This window comes from Trachypithecus francoisi, unplaced genomic scaffold, assembly GCF_009764315.1.
Source record: "Trachypithecus francoisi isolate TF-2019V2 unplaced genomic scaffold, Tfra_2.0 Lachesis_group9, whole genome shotgun sequence".
Taxonomy (NCBI): Eukaryota; Metazoa; Chordata; class Mammalia; order Primates; family Cercopithecidae; genus Trachypithecus; species Trachypithecus francoisi.
Genome location: NW_022681474.1, coordinates 34,894,904 through 34,920,451, shown reverse-complemented (window position 1 = coordinate 34,920,451; position 25,548 = coordinate 34,894,904). Strand labels below are relative to the sequence as shown.

Here is a 25,548-nt window from a genome sequence, read left to right as displayed (position 1 = left end):
GGCCAGCTCCTCTGACACTTCCCAGGACACAGGACCAGGCCAAGCTGGGCAAAGTCTCCCACAGTCACAGAACTCCCTGGAGCTCATGGCACAGCTGCCAGTCCCGCCCACCCTGCTGCTGCCACTTACACATGGCCTGTCTCATGGGCTATCACGAAAGCCGAGGAGAAGCCATCCTCATGGTTGAGGGCACAGCTCCTCAGGGGGTGACACATGCCAGTGACGGGTGCATACCCTGCCGAAGAGAGAAAGAAAAGGTGGGGAGCGAAGTGGAGGGCAGGTGAGGCAGGACACACTGAGGTCAGTGCCCAGCCCAGCCCTCTGGTCAGTGCTTAGAGCAGGGACGTTCCTGGAGGAAGAAGGACGCTCACAAAGTCCCACCTGCAGCCGAACAAACCTGGGTCAAGCCACCCTCACATCCTAGGGCTTGATGGCTTCCCTCTCGGCCTGCAGCTTCCCAGGGTTTATCAGCGCCCTTCTAAACCAGAGAACACCCAGGCCTGCAAAAACACTACTTCCACAATGCCTCCCTCCAGTCCCACAGTCAATCAGCAAACAAGCCCAAAACACTTTCTATGCAGGAGTGGGGGGTAGTGTTATGTTAGGTACCACGGGGAAAACAGGGGACTCAGATCCGAGCCTACCCCTGACCCTGCAACACCCCCTACCCACCCACCGCCACAGCTAAAGAGCTGTGGTTTAGCAGGGAGATCATGCGATGAGGCATGGGCCGGAAGGGCTAGAATTCAAGGAGCAAGACAGGCTGCAGCAGGGAGCTGGAGGAAGGGGAAAGGGAATGGTTTGGAAGGAGTTGAGGGGAACCAGGAATGGCTGATGGAGGGCAGTGAGGGACAGCTGAGACAACTCTTCGGAGGTGGGGAGGACACCGGCCAAGGTGCAGGCAGGCCACACAGGAATCATGGCAGTGCAGGGGGGCCGGCACTGGCTAAGCACTACAATACATGAAGCCTGTGTCCTAGGGGCCTGCAAGGTAGGGATGATGACAAAGGGCATGTCCCTGCCTAGGTCTGCAGTCCCCCTCCATGTTAGAGGGGCTGAAATGTTCTTTTATTTGACATGGTTTGGGGAGTATAACAAGAGGCTGAGTGGGAAGGAGGTTTCTGGGGCCTCTGTTGTCCTGGAAAGCTGAGATTTGCTCTACATGCAATATAAGTACATGCTCTGTGTGTATATACATGTGTGTGCATGTCTGTGTCCATGTGAGTGCCTGTGCATATATGTACACGTGTCTTTGTGTCTCTACATGTATGCAGTGTCTCTGTGTGTCTGTGTGTACGTGTGTTTGTATATCTGTTCATGTACACACCAGCTGATGTCTATTTGCATGTGTGCATGTGTCTGTGTGTACATGGGCCTGTACATGTGTGTGGATGTCTGTCAGTGTGTGTGTGTGTGTGTGTGTGGTGTGTAAAAACCACATTTGGGGCTTCAGTCGTTCAGACAAGAAATCTTCTGGGTAGGCAGGGCTGACCAACTAATTTCTAGTATTAAAGCAGAAAAACAGAGAGAGCCTTCAACATGGAACCTGGAGATCCAGTCTGAGTCTCAGATCTGCCTCCTGTCTGCTAAACCACATGGGCAAGTCGCTTCACCACCCCATGGCTCAGTTTCCCCATACGGGTATCAAAGCTGCATGTTTGCAGAGTACTTACAGTTGTCAATACTTTGTCACAAACATGTCATGCACCCCTGGGGCCTTTAGCAGCCCTGGAATGGGGGGAGGCAAATATTATTATGTTCCCCATTCCACAACTGGGAGGACCCAGGGAGATGAAGAGATCTTGGACCACTGGGCTAGCAAGACATGGAGCTGGAGGCAGAGCACAGACTTCCTGTTCTGCAGCCTACACAAGCCCCATCCTAGGTGTCCCACAGTCTGCAATGAGGACAGAAGGACATAGTGGGGGGAGAAGCATCTTGAAGCCTATGGAGGGTCTTCCAGCTGCCAGGCTCTGGGACATTAAGCACAGGACCCAGGGCCTGACCACTCATAGCTGCCTGCAGCGTCCACCAAAATATTGGGGACTAGAGTATGGACCCCTCTACTTCCCATGGTCCCCAATAAACCATTGCAAAGCTCACCCCTGGCTGTCCAGGTCCTGGCCCTTCAAACCTCCGTGTAGTGGGCCCCAGGGAGAGCCCATCTGCCTCCAGGCCCAGCCTCTGTCTGCCCTGCAAGCTGCACACACCTGGCCATGGCAAATACAGTACCTTGCATACCTGAGGGCCCAAAGTCCTGCCGGGTGAGGAAGACAACGTGGTCATGGTGCTCAGCATGGCCGGGGTCCTGGCGCTGCTGGGAGTGTGCCCAGCGACACACCTGCTCCAGGCTGCGTGAGGGGTTCCCGCGCTCGATCAGGCTCAGGGACTGCAGGGGCCAGGAGAGCACCAACAGCCACATGGAGGGTCAGAGCCCCGGACACAGCAGGCCTCTCTCCTCCCACTTACAGATGGGAATGCTAAGGCCCAGAGGCCTGCAGGACCCACCCCAAGATCACCAGCTGTCCCCACTCAGCTGCTGCTGGCACACAGCCCTGCCTGCTTTCGGGGACGTTCACATGCCATGGTTCAAGAACCATGCTGAGATGCATTTCTGCTGGGAACTTCACACACACAATTTCCAATCCCTTCAACTAATTTGCAAGGCGGCTGCTGTTCTGAGCATTTCCTCTATACTTTGAGTTCATTGTTTTATTTAATCTTCACAATAGCTCTTACAGGAAAGTTTGGTTGCTACCCCCATTTAATAAGTGACTGATGGTCTAAGATTGCAGAGCACAGGGCACCAGGGCTCAACTAGAACATGACTTGTCTTGGTGGCCACCCCACTGTAAGCCCCAATTTCCCCAAGGAGAGGGATCTCCCAGTGATAAAGGTATGGAATCATCAGTTTCTCAGATTGCAGGAACCCATCAATCACTGCTTACCACCTCCAAGAGCTCCACCCCTGAACCACAATTCTAATAGCCTCAGGTTCTGATTCTGGAGACCAAGTTTCCTGGATGCTTGTCCCTCCAGCCCACACCATCGCTGGTCCAACACTCTGGCCCCACAACCCTTCTCCCCCCAAACCCTGCCTGCTGACAAGGTGGTTTACCTGTCGGTAGCCAACCATGATCAAGCGGACGAGGGCAATATTTATATGAACCCCCAGCGACTCATCGTGGTAAATCTCGTCTACCTGCAAGAAGAAAATACAGTTTAAGGGAAGGAAACATTCATCACAGGCCTACTGTGTGCCAGGTACTGGGGCAGGTGCCTAACAAACAGTATCCCCACCATGACCTTATCAGGCAAGATACGTATCCCTACTTTACAGTAAAGAAACTCAGGCTGAGGGGGCAAAATGACCTGCCCAAGGACATGCTGCTAACAAGCTGCAGAACTGGGATTCACATCCTGGACCATGTAATCCCAACTCTGAGCTCTTTCCACAAAGCCACAGTGTACAGGGCCTTGTCTCAAACTCAGCAACTCTGACCAAGACTCATCTTTCCACATCTGGAGAGCCTCTTCCAGACACATCACCTGGCTCAGGGAACCCCAGGCCACTCGCCTCATATCCCTGTGTACCTTTCCAGTTGCCACTGGCATAATGTCTGCCCTACAGTGCCCTGGCCCGGGGGGGGGGGGCAGCAGTGGGCACTCCTCCAGGAGACATACTCCAGGGCCTTGAAGCAGCAGCAGCACCTGGGAGCTTGTGAGAAATGCAGAGTCTTGGACCCCACCCCAGGCCTCCTGAATAAGGATGTGCAATTGAACAAGATCCCCAGCTGACTGGCAGGCATGGGCAAGTCTGAGGAGCACTGCTCTAGATAATTCCTTTCTCTCACAGGCCCGGGACTGTGGGGCAGTGTCCTGCACAGCTCCTCAAAGAATCCAGGCCTTTGCACTCTTCTGCCAGGAAGCTCCTGAACAGTGTCCATGAGGTAGACTCTCGGCCTCTGCTTGTCCACTCCCAAGGACAGGGAACTCACCCTCTCCCGACAGGGACACCCATTTCCTGAGTGGTCCCATTGGATACTCCAGCCTTTTTGTTTTAAATAACCTTGTTTATGAATACAAAACACCTCACTAGAAATAAAAATTGAAAACTACAAAAAAAGAAGAAAATGAAATCACCAACACTACTATTAGCCAGATACATAATAACCACAGTTAACCTGTATCCTGCCACGTGTGTACATGCATGCATCTTATTTTACAAAATTGGAATCATACTGAATATACTGTTTCTATGTTGCTTGTTTTATAGAACATTATTCAATACATTTAAAAGCCTAATCTTGACTGGGCATAGGTGCAGTGACTCATGCCTGTAATCCTAGTGCTTTGGGAGGCCAAGGTAGGAGGATCACTTGAGGCCAAGACTTTGAAACCAGCCTGGGCAACATAGCGAAACCCTGTCTCTACAAAAACATGCCACTGCCACCGTCAGGGATGCGATGCTGCCGGCGCGGTCAGGGATGCGATGCCGGCAGAAGTGGAACCCAGCCTCTGCCTCCTGCCCACGTGGCTTCCTAGGAGCTGGGCCAGAGCTCCATGCATAGTCTTGCTCTCACTACTTCCATCTCCCCATGCCCTTCAGTCATCAATTCTTTTCCATTCACAAGCAAAGTGATCAACCTACAACCCACAAAGCAACCATTGTCCACCACATGGAGAAGAGGAATAGCACTTCCAACCATACAGGCATGACAGTCCCATGGCAGGGGGTGAGCCAGGAGGAGAACAGGAGACGTACGCTTTGTGGGCAAACTGTGGGCAGCAGAAGCCGCATGCATCACCGAGCCCCAGTCCCAAGCCATTTTCCACAGTGCCCAGAACTGGCAGCTGCCCCAGTTCATGAATGGACGGACTTCATAGCAGCCAGCGTCAGGCTTCCGCCACAGGCCTTCCTGGCACCCATATCTGGATCCAATTGAGTAGCAAGACCAAAGACCAGCAGCCACTATGGGAAAGCAGCTCCCCGCCAACACCCCACCACAAGGAACAATGCCAATGCCCACCACAAGAAATGACGATAGTCCAGCGAGCAGCAGGGCTTCCTTCCCAACCTCTTTCCCTCCCCAGTGGGAGTAAAGTGCTCCCATGCATAGAGACAATGTCCTCCTCAATCCACACACCCTAGACTTATCCTAGGAGGGACTTCAGGGTGGAGTGGGGGGCACTCAATCAGTCACACACACACATAGGCGCCCTGGTGGAATTCTAAACTAAGGAGTCTTTGCTGATTGCTGAGATGATCACGGATCTGCAGTAGGGTAACCCTTAAGTAATCCTTACTTCCCAGCCCCTCCAACACTGGATCACGGCCTTCCTTCTGTGCTGGGGTGGGTCTGTGTCGCAGACCTCCCTGAGTGCACTATAAGCAGACTAAGGACAGGATCACAGGCAATGCACGCTCTGCACAGCCCCATCTGTGCCCCACGCATACACATGTAAACCCATCGGTTATCCCGGGAGCAGGAGAAGAAAGGAGTCACTAGGACATTCAGCGGGGGCATCTGCTGGGCCTCTAGGCGTCTGGAAATGCCCAGAATGCTGCCTTCCTCCACGTGTCTCTCCTGTAGGGCAGACCATGTGAATTGCTGCCAGAATCCTTCCATATTACTCATTTCTGTAGCTCACTCAACAGGCCAAACCCACTCATCAAAGCCTCCAATGACCCTTGCTCCAATAGCTGCCATCTCCAGCTCAGGACATTGAGAGGTCCTTACAGCGGGACTGGGCAGGGGGCTGCTGCCTCTCTGAGCAGGAGATAGAATCACAGTTCAACTGTCCAACACTGGCAGAAGGTGGGGTGAGGGCCCCTGATGCCACCTCCCACTCCCTGGTAACTGGCCTAGATGCAAATGCTATGTAAACAGAAAGGGACAGCCCATCTGGAGATATCACTAAGAAGCAACCTGAAACCAAGGGCTTCAGGTGCCTGGTGTTCTGAGGTTTGCAGCACAGGCCCCCCACCCTCACCACCTGGCTCCAGGATCTGGAGAAAAGGGAAACAGTGTCTGGGCAGGAGGGCTCAGGGAAGTCTCAATGGAGGAGCTGGAATGATCCCTGGACCAAGAAGGCTGTGGGCCCTTAAAAGGAGAGGGGCAGAGGCTTGCAGCAGGGGAGAGGAAGGCAAGAGCCATGTGAAGCCACCAAGAGAACTCCAGGGTCACTGGCAACCAAGGTAACTAAAGTCAACTGCTTTGGTCTGAATGTTGGTGTTGCCCCAAAATTCATTATGTTGAAATCCAACTCCCAAGGGAATGGTATTGGAAGATAGAGCATTAGGGGGTAATTAAGTCATAAAGGCAGAGCCCTCCTGAATGGGATTAGTGTCCTTATAAAAGAAGCCCCTGAGAGACCCCCTCACTCCTTCTACCATGTGAGGACACAGTGAGAGGGCACCATCTATGAACCAGAAAATGGGTGGGCTCTCACCAGTCACCAAATCTGCTGGTGTCCTGATCTTGGACTTCCCAGCCTCCAGAACTGTGAGAAATAAATTTCTATTGTTTCTATGCTGCTCACTTAGGATATTTTGTTACAGCAGCCCAAATAGGCTAAGCCATCCCCCTCCATCTGACAGGGAATTTCTTGCCAGCCAGTGCTCACATGTGCCCAGTAGCGGGGAGCTTTTCATCATTGGAAAGTTCCCTGGGGCATGAGCTCTGTTCAGCCTTCCCACCCACATCCTCTGCTGGCCTTCAGTCTCCTGCTGGAAGTTTCACTGAGCATGTCTGCTCCCTTCCTGGGGACAGACAGTGATCGCAGTCTCTTATGGACTTCCCTCGAAGTACACCTCTGTCAGAGAAAATAGAGATCACTCACCAAATGGAAAACCTGAATTAACACCATCTAAGCACCAAGATAAAGAAACCATCAATCTAGAATCCTGAATTCACAAAACCATCTTTTAAGGACCATGATGAAATGAAGACATTATCAGATAAACAAACACTGTTACACAGACCTCACTAAAGGAATGTCAGGGAAGATGGAAAATGATCCCCAAAAGGAAGCCTAAAGCACAAGGAGAAGTGAAGAGCTTTGAGGCTGTGATAGAAAAGGAGCTCGGCAATGAGAAACAGTTGGGTCTTTTCTTATACTAAATAAGGATGATAAAAATAAACTGCTTTTATTTTATTCCCTTTCTCCCCCATTAAAAGAAGGTGGAGTTAGTCCTTCCATTCCAAGTCCCCTGTTCCAGTCCTCTGGGGCCCTGGTATGCTCATCTGCACACACCCCTGCCATCCCCAGCCCTTGAATAGGGACCTCAGCATCTTTGATTTGGCTCAAGCTGCCTGAGGCTTTGCACGGGCCAAGGAGGTGGCTGGACAAGGCTGCTGTGTCTGGTAGAACTGCAGAGACCATGTGACACACAGCACCACAGCCAGGACCCCAGCTGCTCTGGAACACACACAGGTGGCTCGCTGACAGGCTCCAGCCTGGCTGTGCACCCAGGGCCTGGCCCTGTCTGCCTTGGCCCTCCATGGCTGCCTCCCAAATGCCAGAGGTGAGGCCAGGGAGCTAGTTCAGGGGAGATCACAGATCGCTTCCCATGGTTGGGCATGAGGCAGAATGGCTATGAGGCACACCCACAGGGCAGAACAGAGCAGTGTGTCCAGCTTCTCTGCTTCTCACTTCTGCGCCAAATTCAAAGTCACCGCTGCCAGGACCCCTGCATTAGAATTCAGTACCACATATTGACCTGAGATAACCACTGGGTATGTACCAGAAAAACAAGCAAAGGTCAGGACTCTCTCTGGCCAAGGGGAGAAAAAGCAGCACAAGAGAAGATGGTAGAGGGTACTGGAATCAGAGGGAGGGAGGCACCTCTACTCCCCAAGCACCTACTGTGTGCCAGGCACTGTGCCGAGGGCTTGGCATACAGCCTCACAACAACCTTATGGAGAGAGGAATTATTTCTGTCTCATAGGCAAGACATCCAAGGTTCAGAGAGGGTAAGTAACTTGCCCAAGGCCACGCAGCTAGAAGTGAGAATGCCAAGAGTTGAACTCAGATCCTGTGACTCTCAGGCCCCCTTCCTTAGCCTCTACATTCAGCTGCTGTCCAGAACCAGTTTCTGTGGCAGGGTGGCTGGGGTGGGCTTTCTCTGGCCCAGGAGAGAGAATGAGGAGAGTTTACAACTCAAGAAGGCTGTAAAAGGTCCACCCACCGCTTGGCAGCCAGGCTCAGGCAGGTCTTAAACACGGAGAGGTGGAGGCCAGTGCTGAAAAAGACCCTGGGGGTATTAAGCCCACCCGCGCTCAAACAGAAGTGGAACAGTGTGGTCTCATCGCCACTAATGGCTGGCACAGCCCACAAGCGCCTCCCCACATCACTTTACTGAATCCTCATGGCGAACGGCCTGGAATTCCTATTATTCTAAAAATAAACTTTATTTTAAAATAACTTTAGATTCAGCTACAAGTTGCAAAGATAGTACAGAAACTCCCCATACCCAATGTATTCCAAATGTTAACATCTTCCATTACTATGGTACGTTTGTCACTGTTAATGAACCAATATTGACATACTGTTATTAACTAAAGTCTACATTTCATTCAGATTTTTCTAGTTTCGCCCAAATGTCCTGGTCCCATCCAGGGTGTCACATTCCATTTAATCTTCCTGTCTCCTTAGCCCCTCTGCTCTGTTTCTACTCTGTGACAGGTTCTCCCGCCTTCTGGTTTTTGATGACTTTAAGTCTTAAGGAGCACTGAGCAGGTATTTTGTGTCCTTCAATTAGGGTATGTCTGATGGTTTTCTCATGGTTAGATGGGGGCTACAGGGGAGGAAGCCCACAGGGGTAAGGTGCATTCTCATCAGGCCATGCCAAGGGTGCACGATATCAGCATGACTCATCACTGTTGCTGTTGGCCTTCATCACCCGGCTGAGGGAGTGTTTGTCAGGTTTCTTCATTGAGAGTTACCCTCTGCTCCCTGATTTCCAGACTGAATTCTTTCAAAGAAAGTTACTATGTGCGGGCCACATCTAGGGAGTGGGGAGTTAAAATCCACCTCCTTGAAGACGGACGTGAATAAACTGGAATTACTCTGCATGGGTGATTTGTCCCTTCTTTGTTTATTTATTCCATCATTTATGTTATCAGTATGGACTTTTATCTATTTTACACCTTGGGCTATAATTCTCTGTGATTTGTTTTGTTGCTCAAATTGTCCTAGCTTTGGTGGTTGAGAGCTCTTTGAGTTGGCTCCTCTGTCCCGTAAACACACCCCCATGGTTTGGGGATTTGGGGTTTGTTTTTTAATACTTCGTTACTTTCTGGCTGTAGGAGATGCTCTGGGGTCATCTTGCATATTCCCTGCCCCAGCCCCAGAGTCAGTTATTTCTCCAAGGACCTCTAAGGAGAATGGTATGCTCTCCCTGTTTTCAGGGATACAGGCAGGCCCAAAGGCATACAGAAGCTTGCCTGAGGACAGCAATCATGGTCAGAGGACAAGCCCAGGCCTCAGAAAACCTGACCTGCTCATGCGCCTTCCCTGATCACTTACTGCCTCTGAACCTGGACAGATGTGAGCAACATTGCTTGAAGACAGAGGAACAGCCACAATGACCCCTCCCGTCCTTTCTCAGTCCTCGGGAGACGACAGCAACATGGAGTCTCAGGCCCTGGACCAGCCCTTTGGTGCGCAACCCTGGCCCTGGCCCTTCTAACAAGGCACAAGGTGACTCTGCAGACCGACCACATGCTCCAGCCCCCAGCGTCCCCCAAGACACATGCTGCATCCCATTGAGTCCAATAGGCTCCTCTTTTTCACGTTTACAATCACTGTTGGCCAGGAGGCAGCCCAGGTGTGACTGTCACTGCCCGTGCAAGCAAGAGCCTCTGTCATTCCTGGTGGCTTCACAACCACAGCCCTCATCATTTCAGGTAACAAACCATCAGAGGCAGGAATGTGAATCCTGGGTGTTGTCTGAAAACCTCCCATCAACACCTTCCAGTAAAATCGATATGGCTCCAGCATCAAATCCACAGGATGCTGTCTGTAGGTTCTGTGAAAATCCAGGGATGCCAGTGGAGCCCTCAGGTGGCACCACCCCTGCTCTCGATGGCAGGCAGGACAATGCCGCATGGAAACGTCATACACTGAGGACGATGCCGAAACATGACCTGCAAGGGCACTGCTCTGAATGTGAAGAAGTTAGGGGAACTCCTCACCTGTTCATGTTGCCTTATCTGTGTGTGTACAAGAGTAACATATGATAGGCCAGGCGCGGTGGCTCACGCCTTTAATCCCAGCACTTTGAGAGGCCGAGGCGGGTGGATCACGAGGTCAGGAGATTGAGACCATCCTGGCTAACACAGTGAAACCCCGTCTCTACTACAAATACAAAAAAAAATTAGCCTGGCATAGTGGCAGGCACCTGTAGTCCCAGCTACTTGGGAGGCTGAGGCAAGAGAATGGTGTGAACCTGGGAGGTGGAGCTTGCAGTGAGCCGAGATCGCACCACTGCACTCCAGCCTAGGCGACAGAGCAAGATTCCGTCTCAAAAAAAAAAAAAAGAGTAACGTATGATAAAGACCTAACTCTAACTGAGGTTAAAAGCTCTCTTCTAGCTGGGTACAGTGGCTCACACCTGTAATCCCAGCACTTTGGGAAGCCGAGGCAGGCGGATCACAAGGTCAGGAGTTTGAGACCACCCTGACCAACATGGTGAAATCCTGTCTCTACCAAAAATAGAAAAATTAGCTGGGCATGGTGACATGCAGCTATAATCCCAGCTCCTCAGGAGGCTGGGGCAGGAGAGTCACTTGAACCCGGGAGGCAGAGGTTGTGGTGAGCTGAGATCCCACCACTGCACTCCAGCCTGGGTGACAGAGCAAGATTCCATCTCAAAAAAAAAAAAAAAGAAAAAAAAAAAAAGCTCTCTTCTAATAAGTCTACAGTAAAAATGCTAAGTGATGAACAGAATTTCATTGGTAACACTTTTTCGTTCTTTTTTTTTTTTTTTTTTTTTTTGAGACGGAGTCTCGCTCTGTCGCCCAGGCTGGAGTGCAGTGGCCGGATCTCAGCTCACTGCAAGCTCCGCCTCCCGGGTTTACGCCATTCTCTCGCCTCAGCCTCCCGAGTAGCTGGGACTACAGGCGCCCGCCACCTCGCCCGGCTAGTTTTTTGTATTTTTTTTAGTAGAGACGGGGTTTCACCATGTTAGCCAGGATGGTCTCGATCTCCTGACCTCGTGATCCACCCGTCTCGGCCTCCCAAAGTGCTGGGATTACAGGCTTGAGCCACCGCGCCCGGCCCACTTTTTCGTTCTTAAGGACATAAAACAATGGGGTATCTGACCATCAGTGTGGTCTCAGATTTGATGAAATATGGTACACACGTGAACTTGTCTGTGTGCACACATCTAATTTGGTGTGGTACACATGGGTGCATGTATCTATACAAACACACCTGTGTTACACATGTGGGTGATTAAACATGGTACAGGTATATGCACGTGTGTGGGTACCCATATTATATGTGTACACACATGTGCATGTGTGTGGGTACCTGTGTTGTATGTGTGTACACATGTGCATGTATGTGGATGTTTAACAGCAATATACTACTACCTGTGGTCTGAGCTGTCTGCCTTCCCCAGCCCTCCAGGGCTGACCCTCACAGTAAGCAGAGCTGGGTCTGGTTTACCTTGGGTTGGGACACTAAGACCTCACCAAGATGCCATGCTCAGGTGTGCACACACAGACAAGTTCACATGTGTACCACGTTTCATCAAATCTAAGACTCCATGATGGTCAGATTCCCCATGATTTTATGCCACGGACCACATTGGTAGGCCCTGCCTCCGAGGTCACTAGTGAGGTGTTTAATGAGGTCTTGGAGGATGAGGCTGCTCTCAGGGGAGTGGAAGGAGAGCGCTGAGTCTCCTGACTTCTTTCTCAGTTGCTGCAGGCTCAGCTGTTCCATCTCCCCTCTCTGTCAAGCTCATGATCATGCCCTATATTTTAAAGGGCTGGTGTGGGTTCCAAGTGAGCACTTTTAGCTGCCTTTTAATCGGCACACCTCTTAAAGGGGTGGCTGTCTCTGGAGCTCCCTGGAGCCTGCAGGCTGGTCTGGGTGGTGCTCCAGAGATCCGGCTGCTCAGCCCACCTCATGCCTAGGCTGCGTGTGCAGAGTGGCTCCAGGGTGCACAGGGATGGACCCACTCAGCCCAACAGACTCTCTTTCACAGGCCCACAGTGCTCAGCATTTATCCCCCACAACCTATTTGTGAAACGCGGCAGCCTTGATGTCCCAGGCTGGCAACCTCTATGTAAATAGAGGCAGTATGGAGGCCTGGGAAGGTCGAGCTCTGCTGCTTCTCACCACTGCATGGTCTTACCTCTTGGAGCTTGACTCTGCTTATCTGTGGGTGTGGAGGAAACAGCTTGCCGAGGTAGGAGGGTGGAGGGAAAAACAGATGTCAAGGCTTTGAAACCAGGCCTGGCCCACAGCATGTGCTCATCAGCAGCATCCATTAATTTAAAACTTATTTCAGCCAGGCACAATGGCTCAGGCCTATAATACCAGCGCTTTGGGAGGCTGAGGCAGAAGGATTGTTTGAGCTCAGGAATTCAAAACCATCCTGAGCAACACAGTGAGACCCTGTCTATATATATCTATATTTTTAATTAAAAATTAGCTGGGTACAATCAGCCATGCCTGTAGTCCCAGCTACTTGGGAGCCTGAGGCAAGAGGATCACTTGAGTCCAGGAGGTCGAGGCTACAGTGAGCCATGATCACACCACTACACTCCAGCCTGGATGATAAAGCAAGACCCTACCTCTAAAAAGTGTGTGTGTGTGTGTACGTGTGGAGTGAGATGCTGTCCATGAAAGCAAAAGTGCTGTGTGAACCATAAAACGCTCTTCGCAAGAAGGGTGCTCACGATCACATATCTCTCGCACCAAGATTCCCAGCACTCCTCCTTCTGTGATGCACATCACTCTCTGCCCAGAGGGTTTGCTTTGAAAATTTCTGTGTGTGACAATTGGAACTAATACCATAGGTCAGGGGTCTCAATCTGGCCAGTATGGACAATTTGACGTGGATGAGCTCAGTTGGGGGAGCTGTTCTGTGCATTTGAAGATGTTTAGCAGAATCCCTGGCCTCTACCAACTAGATGCCGGTAGCACCCCATCCCCTCTAGCTGTGATAATCAAAAAATAGCTCCAGATATTACCAAATGTCCCTGGTTAAGAACTACTGCTTGGGTGGGCGCCATGGCTCACACCTGTAATCCTAGCACTCTGGGAGGCCAAGACAGGAGGATTGCTTGAGCCCAGGAGTTCAAGACCAGCCTAGGTAATATAGTAAGACCCTGTCTCTACTAAAAATTAAAAAAAAAAAAAAAAGAAAATTAGCCAAGCATGGTGGCATGCACCTGTGGTGCTTGGGAGGCTGAGTCAGGAGGATCCCTTGAGCCCAGTAGGTTGAGGCTGCACTGAGCCATGACTGCACCACTGTGCTTCAGCCTGGATAACAAAGCAAGACCCTGTCTTTAAAAGAAAAAATAAAAGGCTGGGCACCTTGGCTCACACCTGTAATCCCAGCACTTTGGGAGGCTGAGGTGAGCAGATCACTTGAGGTCAGGTGTTCGAGACCAGCCTGGCCAACGTAGCAAATCCCCATCACTACTAAAAATACAAAAATTACCTGGGTGTGGTGGCATGCCTGTAATCCCAGCTACTCGGGAGGCTGAGGCAGGAGAATTGCTTGAACCCAGGAGATGAAGTTTGCAGTCAGCCGAGATTGTACCACTGCACTCCAGACTGGGCAACAGAGTGAGACTCCATCTCAAAAACATAAAATAAAATAACTTTTAAATATAATAAATAAAATAAACTTTAAAAAGAACTACTGCTTTCTAGTGAATGAGTTTTCTTACTTTTAGCCAAAGCAGTTTTGGGGAAGAGACATAAAAGAGGAGAAAAAGACCAAAAAGAGAGGGAAGAAGAGGATTGTCTGCTTCCAGTGTCAAGGAGAATACGCTCCTTAGAGATTCATCTACCCAAAAGGAGAATGTCTGGCAAAGCCATACTCTCCACCAGCAGGAAAGCAGTTTTTGTGGTGTTCCAGACCAGCCTTTATGATGGATGTCTAACGCTTGTCAAGGGTAAACAAAATGCCACCCTTCCAGGCAGAGGCCGCCAAGGTCCTGATCTGACAGCCAAATGCGCCAAAACCTCCCAGGTCTAAAAGGGGAAGCGAGCTGTCCTACACGGTCCATCTGAGCAGGCCCCAGGCTCAGAAAGAGGCTCTGAGGCAGGTCAGAGCTGGTAGGACCCTACCATTGGCAGAGGTGCTAGCCAGTGTTGTCCCGGCAACCACCCCAACATCTATGTATTGTCAGTCAGGTGGAGCTGGGCGGGGGGTGGAGGTGGACCAGGCACCTATCATCCAGACAGGTTGGCTGCCAAGAGGGTTCCTAGAGGAAACAGAGACTGGAAGCTTCTGGCTACAACCTTGCTGGGAGGAAATGATGAAAGGGCCTCTCTGTCTCTCTTCTCACCCTCCCTGTGCTCCAGCTCCAGGCCCTAGGAGGTTCCCCCATCTCCCCATGTCCAAAGGGGTCCTCACCCCAGAGAACTGGTCCATCACCCCCGGGCCAGGAGAGGGCCCTAGGAATGGGCAGATCCACCTTGGATGCCACCATGGATGCCACTTAGGAGCTGTTCTCATGTCTCTTCTTTACGCCACAGTCCACACTGCTGCCTCCCCAGCTATCCCGCCACACCTAGATGCCAGGGAGGTCTCTGCAGGCTTCTGTCACCTGTCACCACACACCTGGGTCTCCTTCCTCAACCCTACCCCCACAACCCTGCTGTGCTATCTGCCACCCTGGCCCGCATGCCCTCCCCTCTCCGAATTGCCCTCTCCCTCAAGGCAGGCTCAGCAATGAGCCCCTGTAGACACCCCTCCTCTCTCTACAGCCCCACAGGGACAGTATCCCCTCTAAGCTCCTTGGTACTGGTACCATTCTCCATGGCTCCCTGGTTATTCCACAGGACTAAGGCTTGTTTTTGCAGCCAGACCAAAACTTCTAGGACGGCAGCCTCTGTCTGTGATACAAGGCACACAACGGGTGCTCACTAAATGCTGAAAACAACTACCCCTTTATGCTTCAAAGTGCTCCAATGGTTCTCTAGTCCTGAGATTTGAAGAAGTCTTAAGGAAGATGACCCAGTATAGATGAGGAAACAGGCACAGAGAATGACAGCACCCAGCAGCGTGTGCGGAAAGGTTAAGGGGGGAGCCTGATCACGTCATCTGAAGCTGCAGGAATATCCACAGCACCTCCCCAGGTCAATGCAAAAGACACGTGGAAGGCAGGGCCACCCGGACTGTCCCTCCAGCTGCCCCTGACAGCAGTGTCCGGGGCCTCGTCAGACAACTTTGGGTGCTTCACTAATGGCTTCTGCCCCCTCCTCCCTGGGTTAAGAGCACAATGGGACTATCCATCCCAGGAACTAGATCTCCTCTCTCTGGTCCCGCCAGCCCAGACCTGGCCCCGGAAATCAGGATCAGAAATGGTCACAGCAGACAGGTGCTCCAAGGGGAATGCAAAGGCAAGCTGTTATTACTGGCCCCATGGAAATCCCCAAGGGTATTCGAGCATCAAGCATCCCAGCCGAATAAAAGCTCCCACACAATGGACAGGATGAGCTGCTAGTCCCCGGGGAGGCAGACTGTCGGTCCCCATCTGCTCACCTTCCCTTGCTGGGAAGTTTGGCTGTCCATCCTCTGCACCTGTTCAGAGGAAGCCTGAACCCCATACCGCCCACATACCCGCCATGGCAGCAGCAGGTTTGCAAGGTCACAACTCCTTTAAGCCACAGTCTATCTCAATGCTGTGAGCCTCTCTCCCCAAGAGGAACTAAGCTTCCCTCAGAGGAAGCTCTGCCTCAACTGTGCCCCTCACCCATCCCAGGCCCTGTCTGTTCCCACATTCACAGGGCAACCCAGCAGTGAGCAGAACACCCAGCCTCTAATGGCCTTCTAGAACTTCTGAGAAGATCATTACTCTCCTCACCCACTTTCTGACAGGTTGTGGGGAGAGGGAAGGTAGGACCAAGACTATCCAAACAGCAGTCTCCAAGGCAGGCCCTCGTGGCCCTGTCTTCAGTAGAAGCTGACAATGTTCCCCGGCCACAGCTTTGAGTCATGCGTGAGTCAGAGGTCAAGGGTCAAAAGTCAGAACGTGTTAATTTGGCCAAGAAGGTTAGAATGGGTCACTGAACCTGCCTTCCTCCAACAGTAAAGTCCTAGGGACATCGGGGGAACACCAGGGAAGGAGGATAGGTGGGCAGCTGGCCTCCACATCATGAACATCAAGGGCTCAGAGAGAACTTCCCACCTGCTCCTGCCACCATCCACGTGGTCTCATAGCTCCAGATTGGAGGGCTTCCCAGGCCCTTCTGAATGCATCACGTTTCAGGCCAGGTCAGCCCTGGAATGCCAAGTTTCAAAAGTACACTTTGCTCAATGGAAAGAAACATCTCGACTTATAGCCCATCAAAAGACCTCTTCTGGTTTCCAAGGGAAACTCCTAAATTCTGCCTGGGGAACAAGCTCCCATCTGCTCTCCCCACTACCTTCCAAACTTCACTGCCTTCAGCTCTCCACCTCAGAGGTGGGTTTCACTGTTTTTCCCATAGCCCCAAAGAGCATCCCTTCCACCCTCACCCCTGTCATTTGAGCTGACTCTCTTAGAACCCTTATTAGGGGCTCAGACCAGGCCACCCAGTGGGTCTGGGAGGGGCCTTGCTGAGGGCACACAGTGCCCAGAAGCCACGCATGTGGAGCCCCTCGCCAAGCAGAGACCGTAGGAGCTGGCACAGGTCATGGCCCCTCCAGGACATACATGCATGCAAGCACTCCATCTCCTGGGGTCCTTTTCCCAGCCTGTGTGAGGGCCCATTTGGAACCCCAGCTTTAGAATATAGATCAGTGTAAGCTGAAGACATCTGAAAGCCAACAGATGCAGAAAGAAGCCTTCTCAGCTTCACTTAAAAGCAGCAGCATCTGGGAAAGAGGTTGCTGGAAATCCCCTTAAGGGAATTTCATGGTCATAAAGACAGAAATACCACTTGACCCTGCTTAAGTAAACATCACAGACTTCATCTCCCGTCTGTTCTCCTAAAGACCCACTTGTCTTTCCTAAAGAAACCTTTCTCCCTTCTCCCTTTCTCTCCCTATTAAGCTAAGAACATAAGCCCTAGGTTTTGTTTGTTTCTTTCTTTTCTTTCTTTTTTTTTTTTTGAGACTGCAGTCTCCCTCTGTGGTCCAGGCTGGAGTGCAATGGCCCGATCTCAGCTCACCGCAACCTCCACCTCCCGGGTTCAAGCAATTCTCCTGTCTCAGCCTCCTGAGCAGCTGGAACTACAGGCACACACCACCACACCCAGCTAATTTTCGTATTTTTAGTAAAGACGGGGTTTCACCATATTGGTCAGGCTGATCTCAAACTCCTGACCTTAGGTGATCCGCCTGCCTCAGCCTCCCAAAGTGGTGGGATTACTTGCATGAGCCACTGCACCTGGCCAAGCTCTCAGTTTTCACCACCCCTTTGAGGTACTCATCATAGAGTAACCCTATATACAAGGAACTGGCAAATCAACTCTTTTCTCCTGCCAGTCTGTCTCTTTCAGTTTAACTCACAAGTCCTCCAGAACTGAACATAAGAATGTAGGGAAAAGCTTTTCTGCCATAACAGCTGGGTCACCAGCCACGGACAGCACCAGGCCTAGGGAAGAGTGTGAGCTCTGGAGTGGACACAGCAGTGCTCAGATCCCAGCCCTGCAGCCTACCAGATGGGAGACTAGCAAGTTACAACCTGTCTCTGTACCCCAGTTTCTATGTAACGACATTGAGGCTACTCAGACCTCTCGTAGGGTTATGGGGAGACTTATGTAAATGAGGTAGAGTCTACAAAGAGTCTGGCTCCCTCCCAGTGGTTACTCAAAAACAATGCTAATAATTTCTACAATGATATTCTTTTTTTTTTTCTAGAGACAGGGTCTTACTCTGTTGGTAGGGTGGAGTGCAGTGGCACAATCACAGCTCACTGTAGCCTTGACCTCCTGGGCTCCAGCCATCCTCCCACCTCAACCTCCTGAGTAGCTGGGACTACAGTTGTGCACCACCTTGCCTGGCTAATTTTTTAAATTTTTTTATAGAAATGGGGACTTGCTATGCCCAGGCTGGTCTTGAACTCCTGCCCTCAAGCAATTCTCCTGTCTTGGACTCCCAAAGTGCTAGGATTATAGGTGTGAGTCATGGCACCCGGCTTGCAATTAGATCTTTTGCAGTGGTCTGCAGACATACAGCAGTATAAGTTCAGAGGACAGGGACTGTGTTTTCTCTTCCTTTTGTGTTCCCCACTGTGGAAGCCATTCTTCCTGTCTGCATGCTGTGCTGCTTGCTTTCTGGGCACAGGTCCTGCTGCACCTCACCCCCATACACAGCGGCAAGCTGTGGCCCAGCAGACCCAAACCAACCTTCTAGACACAGCAGTTAGTACAGGGATAGCCACATGTCCCACCCTAGTCAGTCTTCCCTAGGAGGGCAAGAAAGAGCCTTCTGGCGTTTGGGTCCTAAGTGTGAGCACCTAGGGTGTTCCCATTTCCCATCATGGGGAGAAAGCCCATCTGCTGCTGGGCTCCACTGACAAGCACGGGCCAGCAGAGTAGGAGACCGTGCCCTAAGGAGCCTGAAGCCCTCGTCCTGTGGTCCCTGGGGCTCCTGCCCCGCAGCTTCTACCTGTGGGCACATCAGCAGCTCCCAGCCAATAGACTCCTCTTTGGTTTCAGCTAGTGTGAGCTGGGTCTGTCACCTGCAACCACAAGAACCCTGACTCCCACCCCACCCCACCCAATACCTAGCCCCACGGAGGGCCCACAGAGGTAGCACAGCACCCTGCTCCGAACAAATGAATGGACGTCAGCCAAGGCTGGCAGTGAAGCCAACTGGGGAGCAGGGCTCTAGCAAACCTGATCCACCCTCCAGAACCTGCCGACACCTCAGTCCAACCAAGAGTTAAGGAGCCGAGCAACAGAATTCGTGGAGGTCCCTCAGGGTACCTCTGAAAGAGTTTCTCTGAAAGATGAGAGAAAGAATGGAGCAGATCACCCAAGACAGCTTTGTGGTCCCCCCCAGACAACTCACCCCCGCCACTGCCCCAAGCACTCTCACTCTCCTAACCCCAGCCAGAATCCTGGAAGTGAGGAGTAGGTGGCAGAACAGAGCTGTGGAAGAGACAGAATCCCACCACACTGCTGTGAGGGCTGTACCCCAGTCCAATCCAGGGCTGTGGCCTGGGACATGCTGCCGCTCCGCTAGTTCCAGGAATGGGGGCAGAGATTTTTAAGTAGGGCAAGTCATCAGACTCCTCACACCTGGTCAGGCCCCAAACCACAGAATAAAAACTTGTACTTCAATGGAAGGCAGGCACTGCCGCAGCGCGCCTTTCCCCCTTATCGGAATCAGATGCAGAGAAAGCGCCCTTACGGCAGAGAGCACCATGGGTCACTAAGAGCAACGCAACATTCCTGTCTGCACACAGGCAGGTTCCATCTTCTCTGGCAGAGGCTAAACAGCCTTCCCTCCCACCTACACAACACTAATTTTGTCTCCTTTTGCACATTCATTGTAAAATTCCTCATCTATAATGTTTCTGTCCTTGGGTTCTCTTTTGAATGAGCTATAACATCTGCCTGGTTCCCTCATTAATGAGTAGAGTCAAATCTTTAACACATGTTCCTTTTTATTTCTCTATGAGAGTCATGAGTTTACCTTTTCCTGAAAATTATCTTTTAACAAAGCGAAGGATTCTGGGGCTGCAGTAGGGCCTGGCTTACAGTCCTGGGGTCTTCAGGCCCAGCTTTGGGCAGTAGGACCCAGGCTCCTACCACTCTTTTGCATCCTGAGGTCTCCCCTGGCCCTTTCCCCTTTCCTGCCCTTCCTCTTGTCCCCCACCTGCTGGCTCCAGGGGCCAAACCTGGCTCTGGAGCATGGCCTCCCACTAATGGGGTCGGTCCCCAGCTGCGGCCTCAGGCTGGGCCTGTGATTTGTGGAGACTGGGTAGGTGGTCGAGCGTTCCAGGATGGTGGGTGTGTTCAGATTCACAGGCATCCTTTCCCTCCCCTCCCTCTCTCTTTCTCAAACAACTCCATGTGGTAGCCTTTGCTCTTTCTGTCCAAAACCACACACTAAGCTCCTGGGATGGAAGAAGTGTCCACACACAGAGGTGACCAGGGACAGACTTTCTAGCCCCCCACCTGCTCCCTGGGCTCCTGTAATTGGAACTGATCTCTGCTCCTGCTCTTTTATTGATGTTGACATTGCAGAGAGAACTCTGCTGCTCTCTGCTGCTACCATCTCAATGGGTGCCAGCCACCTGCTTTTCTCATAGATGCCATTCACCTCCACGTTTACCAATCACCTCTCAGGTCTCAGACCCTGTGCTGTGTGTGCTGTTGGGATTCCTAAAAAGACAAAGCCCCTCCCCTCAAGGAACTCACCTTCCCAAACCCAGGTGAGGAACAACTTATACACGCAAAAACAAACAATGTAACAATAATAATGACAGAAAACATTACTTGAGTACCCACTATGTGCGAGGCACATGCTAGATACCCTGGATACTAAATCTTCACAAACCCAAGAGCAGACACTATTATGAAAAAGCAGAGGCTCTAAGGGGCTAAACTGTAGCAGACACAAACTGGGGTGCCAGGACAGCTCAGAACAATTTCTCCAGCAGCCATGGCTGTGTCTAACCCCTCTCCAGCCTTGGAGCACTGATGCTGTCCCTCTTTAACGTATAGTGATCAGCCCAAAGAGTGGCACGTGACCCAGGTTAGGCCAATCAGAGTCCTGCCCTGGGAGATTTTTGCCTGGGAACCAGAGGGGAAACTCCTTTTGTCTCCAGCCATGGATGGGGATAGGAGTCAGCGTTGTGTTGTCAGTGGCCAGAATGTCTGGTAGAGAAGTTGGTCAGAGAGAATCAGGATGTCACAGAGAGAGAAGCGAGCCTGAAAACTTCCTCTAGTTCCAATTACTCTCATAACCAGCTCCAATCTGTCCCTCCCTGAGTCTGACCCATGAACCAAGAAATTACCACGTTTGTCTTAATCTAGATTGAGTTGGTTTTTCATCATTTGCATCCTATGATGAGCAATACAGGTTCCCTGCCCAAGGTCACAGAGACATTAAGGGGCTGTCCCCCTAGCGACCACCTCATCAAAGGTGCAGCCAGATTATGGACCCAGGTAACGCCCTACCAATGTTTCCAGGGGGACTGACATGACATGGGATTGACGTTTCTCCCCATCAACTGTTCCATTCCCAGAAATGCATGACCAGTCACTTCACGAAGGTCACAGTACTATCACCAACCACCGCCCACTGACAGCATATGCTCTGCATGGCCATGCTGTGTGCCGTGCCCTCGTTTTATCCTCCCCAAAACCTCTGGTAGTAAGTACTGTTAATGCTGCTTGCAAAGTGCAGAAGGAGATACTCCAGAGGGTTCTTAACTCGCCCCCAAAGTCACAAAGACAGGAAGGGGCCAAGTCAGACTGTATGCTCTCGGTCGATTGACTAATATTCCTCTTAGCGCAGCAGCTCAATCAATTGCACATCCCTCACAGCCTGTCAGCACTGCCCATGTTAGACTGAGGATAAGGCGACTCTATCCCAGCCCTGGCATACTGCAGTCATCTGTCGGTCTGGATGATCATGCAGCTAGCCAACCTCTTTATCCTCTCCAAACAGGCTTAGGGGCAGAGGGCCCTAACATCAAGGCCAGTGAGGGCTGGAAGCTTTGGCCTTCAAAAGAGGCCTCGCTCAAATTCTTCAGGACCCACCACGTACATATCTTCTTTCTTAGCTCTAGTATTCCAGATGAATGTTTATGATGAGCCATTAACCTGGTCGCCTTGCAGGGACTCAGAGGTGAAGGGCACCTGCCCTGCTGCCTCCTGTTGATGTGGCATTTTCCCTTGTGCACTGCTGCCCACCTTCTCCCCGCCTGGACTGTACAGCGTCCTATGCTGAGCTGGGGTCTATCCCAGTGGGTCACCTGCCTCCGGTACTGCACCTCACAGGGGAGGGCTGAGGGTCTGGCCCCCATCCCCAGCATCTGACCCCTGACTGCACTACTTCTACCTCGGGTCTCACTTCACCCAGACAGGTCCCCATCCTTTCCCAGAACCACACAGCCACAGGCACCCTGACAAAGGCCCCATGCTTTCACCCCCCTTTCCCTCTTGTTCTTCCTTGTCTCTGCCCCTTTAGCCCAGGGATGCTCACTCGGGGCTACCTGTGGCCTACAGTGTGTTTTGTTTGGCATCCACAGTCGGTTTCTCTTTTAACATTTAAAAACTGGAAATGTTCACTTAAATATCTGGATTAAAATTTTCCATAATAAAATTTTTAAACACTTTTTTAAAAAACTACATTTCTGACTTTTCTTGAAAAACTAGGTTTTCTGTGACGAGAGTCCTGTATCTCTGCAGGACAACTGCAGGCAGCAGCTGAGGGCACGGGCTCTCTGCTTCACCGTGGTCTTAGAATCTGCCCACATCCTTGATTGTCCTTGCCTGTCTGCGCACATCCCACGCCCGTGTCAGGGCGTCAGGACGCACTTCACAGATTGACAGCTCCTTGGCCAGTCTCCCCAGCCTGGGGTTGGGCATTTTTTCCAGATGATGAGTCCCAGGGAAGTCCCTTCAACTCCAACACAAGCAAGGCTCCGGGCCACGCCTGAGCCCGACTCTGAATGTGTCCAAGCCCAGAACCCCCTGTCCACAGGCTCCAGCGCAGGAGGCCAGGTGGGTCCCCTCAGCCCAGGTATGTACAGCTGGGATCAGGCCACAGCCTGGGACACAAGTCAGGCCAATTCAGGCTCATTACACCGTCGAACCTGGCTGCCAAGGGTGTGCCTGCTGGGCTAAGGAGTAAGCAATGACTGCCCCAAGTCCACCTGAAAAATACCAGGCCCCAGAAACTTCCATTTGGATCACCACTGGGGCCCACTCCACCCCACTCCCCTAAGTCCCAGGACACGTGGACACTCACGATATTCATGAGGGTGAGGACGTAGTTCTGCACATGCTCCTTGCCATGGAAGCGAACCACCGAGTCATCCACCACCAGCAGCACCTCGATGCTGTAGCTGCCTGGCTTGGCATGCCGCCGCTTCCGCTCTGTGTCGCCCAGCTGGTCCCCTACCAGGCCCAGCAGATTGGGAAGGTCTCCCAGGCCAAAGGCTGGAACCAAGACAGGAAGAGAGTGAGGTCCAACCCACAGGAGAGGCTGTTACTGTGACATCACCCACCACCTACCTCTGGCTCCATCATGGGCACCCCTTTCCCTGCCTCTGTAAGTAAAGTAGTATGAGGCATTGTTCCATACCAGGTCAACTCATGGGCAAGAACCATTTTCCTGCCACGAGGGCAGGGGTAAGTCTTTGAAGCAATGAGTAGCAGAGTGGGGAGAACTGACCCAGAGCAGAATGCCTGGGTTCCAGGAGCCACTCATCCTATCTCTCTGGGCATCCCAGGCCCCATCAATCACTTCTCTGGCCTCCATTGCCTCTCCTATAACATGAGGATGAACCACCCTTTATATCTAACACACAACGTTGCTGTAAAAATCAAAGTTGGCAATATCTCCATAAAGGAAAAAAGTCATGGGGCTACTGTGGCCTCCACAGGGCATCTGAGGAACTCTCGGATACTCTTGTGAGCCCTGAGCCACTCAAATCCCACCCAGGAACTGTCAGTGACTCCAAATTTCACCATCGCTGCTTTGTCCTTTTGGCTAAAAGCAAAATAAGATTTATTAACTTGTATTATATAATCCAAGAGTTACTAAACTTTTTCTGTAAAGGACCAGATAAATATTTTAGGCTCTGTGGGTCATTCATTCTTGGTCACAACCATTCGATTCTTCCACTGAAGCACAAAATCAGCCGCAGATGAGACTGTGAGTGTATCTGTGTTCCAATCCAACCTCCTCTACAAGACAGCTGCCAGGCTGTATCTGGCCCTGGGCCTTACCTTTACTGACCTCTAATCTAATCTAATCCAAACGAATCTAATCTAATCTTTACAACAACTCCATCAGATTGTTGTCCCCATTACACTGGTGAACACATTGAAGTTCAAAGATGTTAAGTAGCTTCTCTTGTGGGTCTGTCTGAATCAAAAGCCCATGCTTTGAAACATTACCAACGATGCCGCCATGTAGAAGGGTAACACCTTGAGCGCTGTCAGTCATCTATGCTATAGCCTGAGTGAAGATAAACTCTGCTGGGGTGGTGGAGTGAGGGTACGTGGAGACGTCGCAGGGAAAGCTAAGAAGGCAGGACAGGAGACTGGGGTCTCTCAAGAAGGCTCCAGAGCCTTAACTCTTAATGACTTTCCCCCCATCTCACTCTGAAGTTTTGATACTCGTACCATTAATTTCTAAGGACCTTCATTTATCCACAGGTATTTGAGAGCTCCCCGGATAGGAGGCTGGGAATGAGGATGTAAAGAGGCCACCACGCTATCCCCAGCATGTATCAGGGCTGTGGCAGCAGGAGGGGCCCCGCACTATTGAATGGATGGACAGGGGCTAGGTGATAAAGGCCCGGCCTCTGCCCTTGAGCCCACTGCCCAGCAGAGGGGACAAATAAGAAATTGGATTGTAATAATACAAGAATATCAAAGGCTACCACAGGACTGATCAGAGAAGGTGCCCTCCTGGAGATCCAGACCTGTTGGGGGAGGCGTCCTGAGGAGGGGACACTGAAGCTGGGGCTGAACAGAGAGCAGGAGAAAACCCACTTCAGCATAAGAGGCAGAGGGCCCTGTCCCTGCCCAGTCCATTGTGATTATTTATGTTACACACGGGAACGAGTGTATGCAGTCCCCGTCTACACGTGGGTGATGCACGTGGATGCATTCACGGCAACCTCTGCAGAGACCTGAGCCACCTCTACGCTGCTACCCACACGGGTTCTCAGGTAACGGGGATCTGAGGACGGGTAACAGGGAACACACAGGGCTCGGTGCTACCGTTTGTTTTTATCTCCTCTTTGCTGAGTGGCACTATAGTGCAAAGGAACAAAGCCCTAGACTTAAGAGCTGGAAAAATGTGTGGCCACTGGCCTGGCAGGGAAAGCCCTCTGGGTGGACGCACAGCCTGGTGAGCAGGGCTTGGGTGGGTTTCGTCCTCACTTACCCTTGAGGCTGGCGCCGCTCTGAGCTCACACTGCAGGCAGTTTCTGGTGGCCCTGGTGTCTGAGCCAATGGCAAGCCCAGCAGCCCATAACCAAACTCCTGGGAGAGAGGAGGGCAGCCCTCGGCAGGGGAGAGGAAGGCACAAGGCTCCCTCCATGGAGCAGGGATAAAAAGAACAGTCACCCTCAACACATGGGCTGTGCCCAGAAGTGTAAGCCCTGCGAGTGGAATGCCGCATTTGACCTCTCAGAGCCCTCCCTGCCAGGCATGTCACAGGAAGGCTGGAGA

At 51.6% G+C, this 25,548-nt stretch overlaps 1 protein-coding gene across 2 annotated transcripts in view; it reads right to left on the bottom strand.

Annotated features, from left to right (window-relative positions):
- The window catches only part of ADAMTS14 (ADAM metallopeptidase with thrombospondin type 1 motif 14), an 89,446-nt gene that overhangs the window by 30,761 nt on the left and 33,137 nt on the right, over positions 1–25,548 (bottom strand). The window contains exons 4-7 of one of the 2 annotated variants that reach the window (XM_033208989.1): positions 23,111–23,301; positions 3,119–3,202; positions 2,233–2,389; positions 130–235 (exon numbers count right to left, since the gene is read on the bottom strand). In XM_033208989.1, coding sequence (XP_033064880.1) covers positions 130–235; positions 2,233–2,389; positions 3,119–3,202; positions 23,111–23,301 — 538 coding nt within the window. The remainder of the gene's footprint in view (positions 1–129; positions 236–2,232; positions 2,390–3,118; positions 3,203–23,110; positions 23,302–25,548) is intronic. The other variant, XM_033208990.1, reaches the window with a different exon arrangement.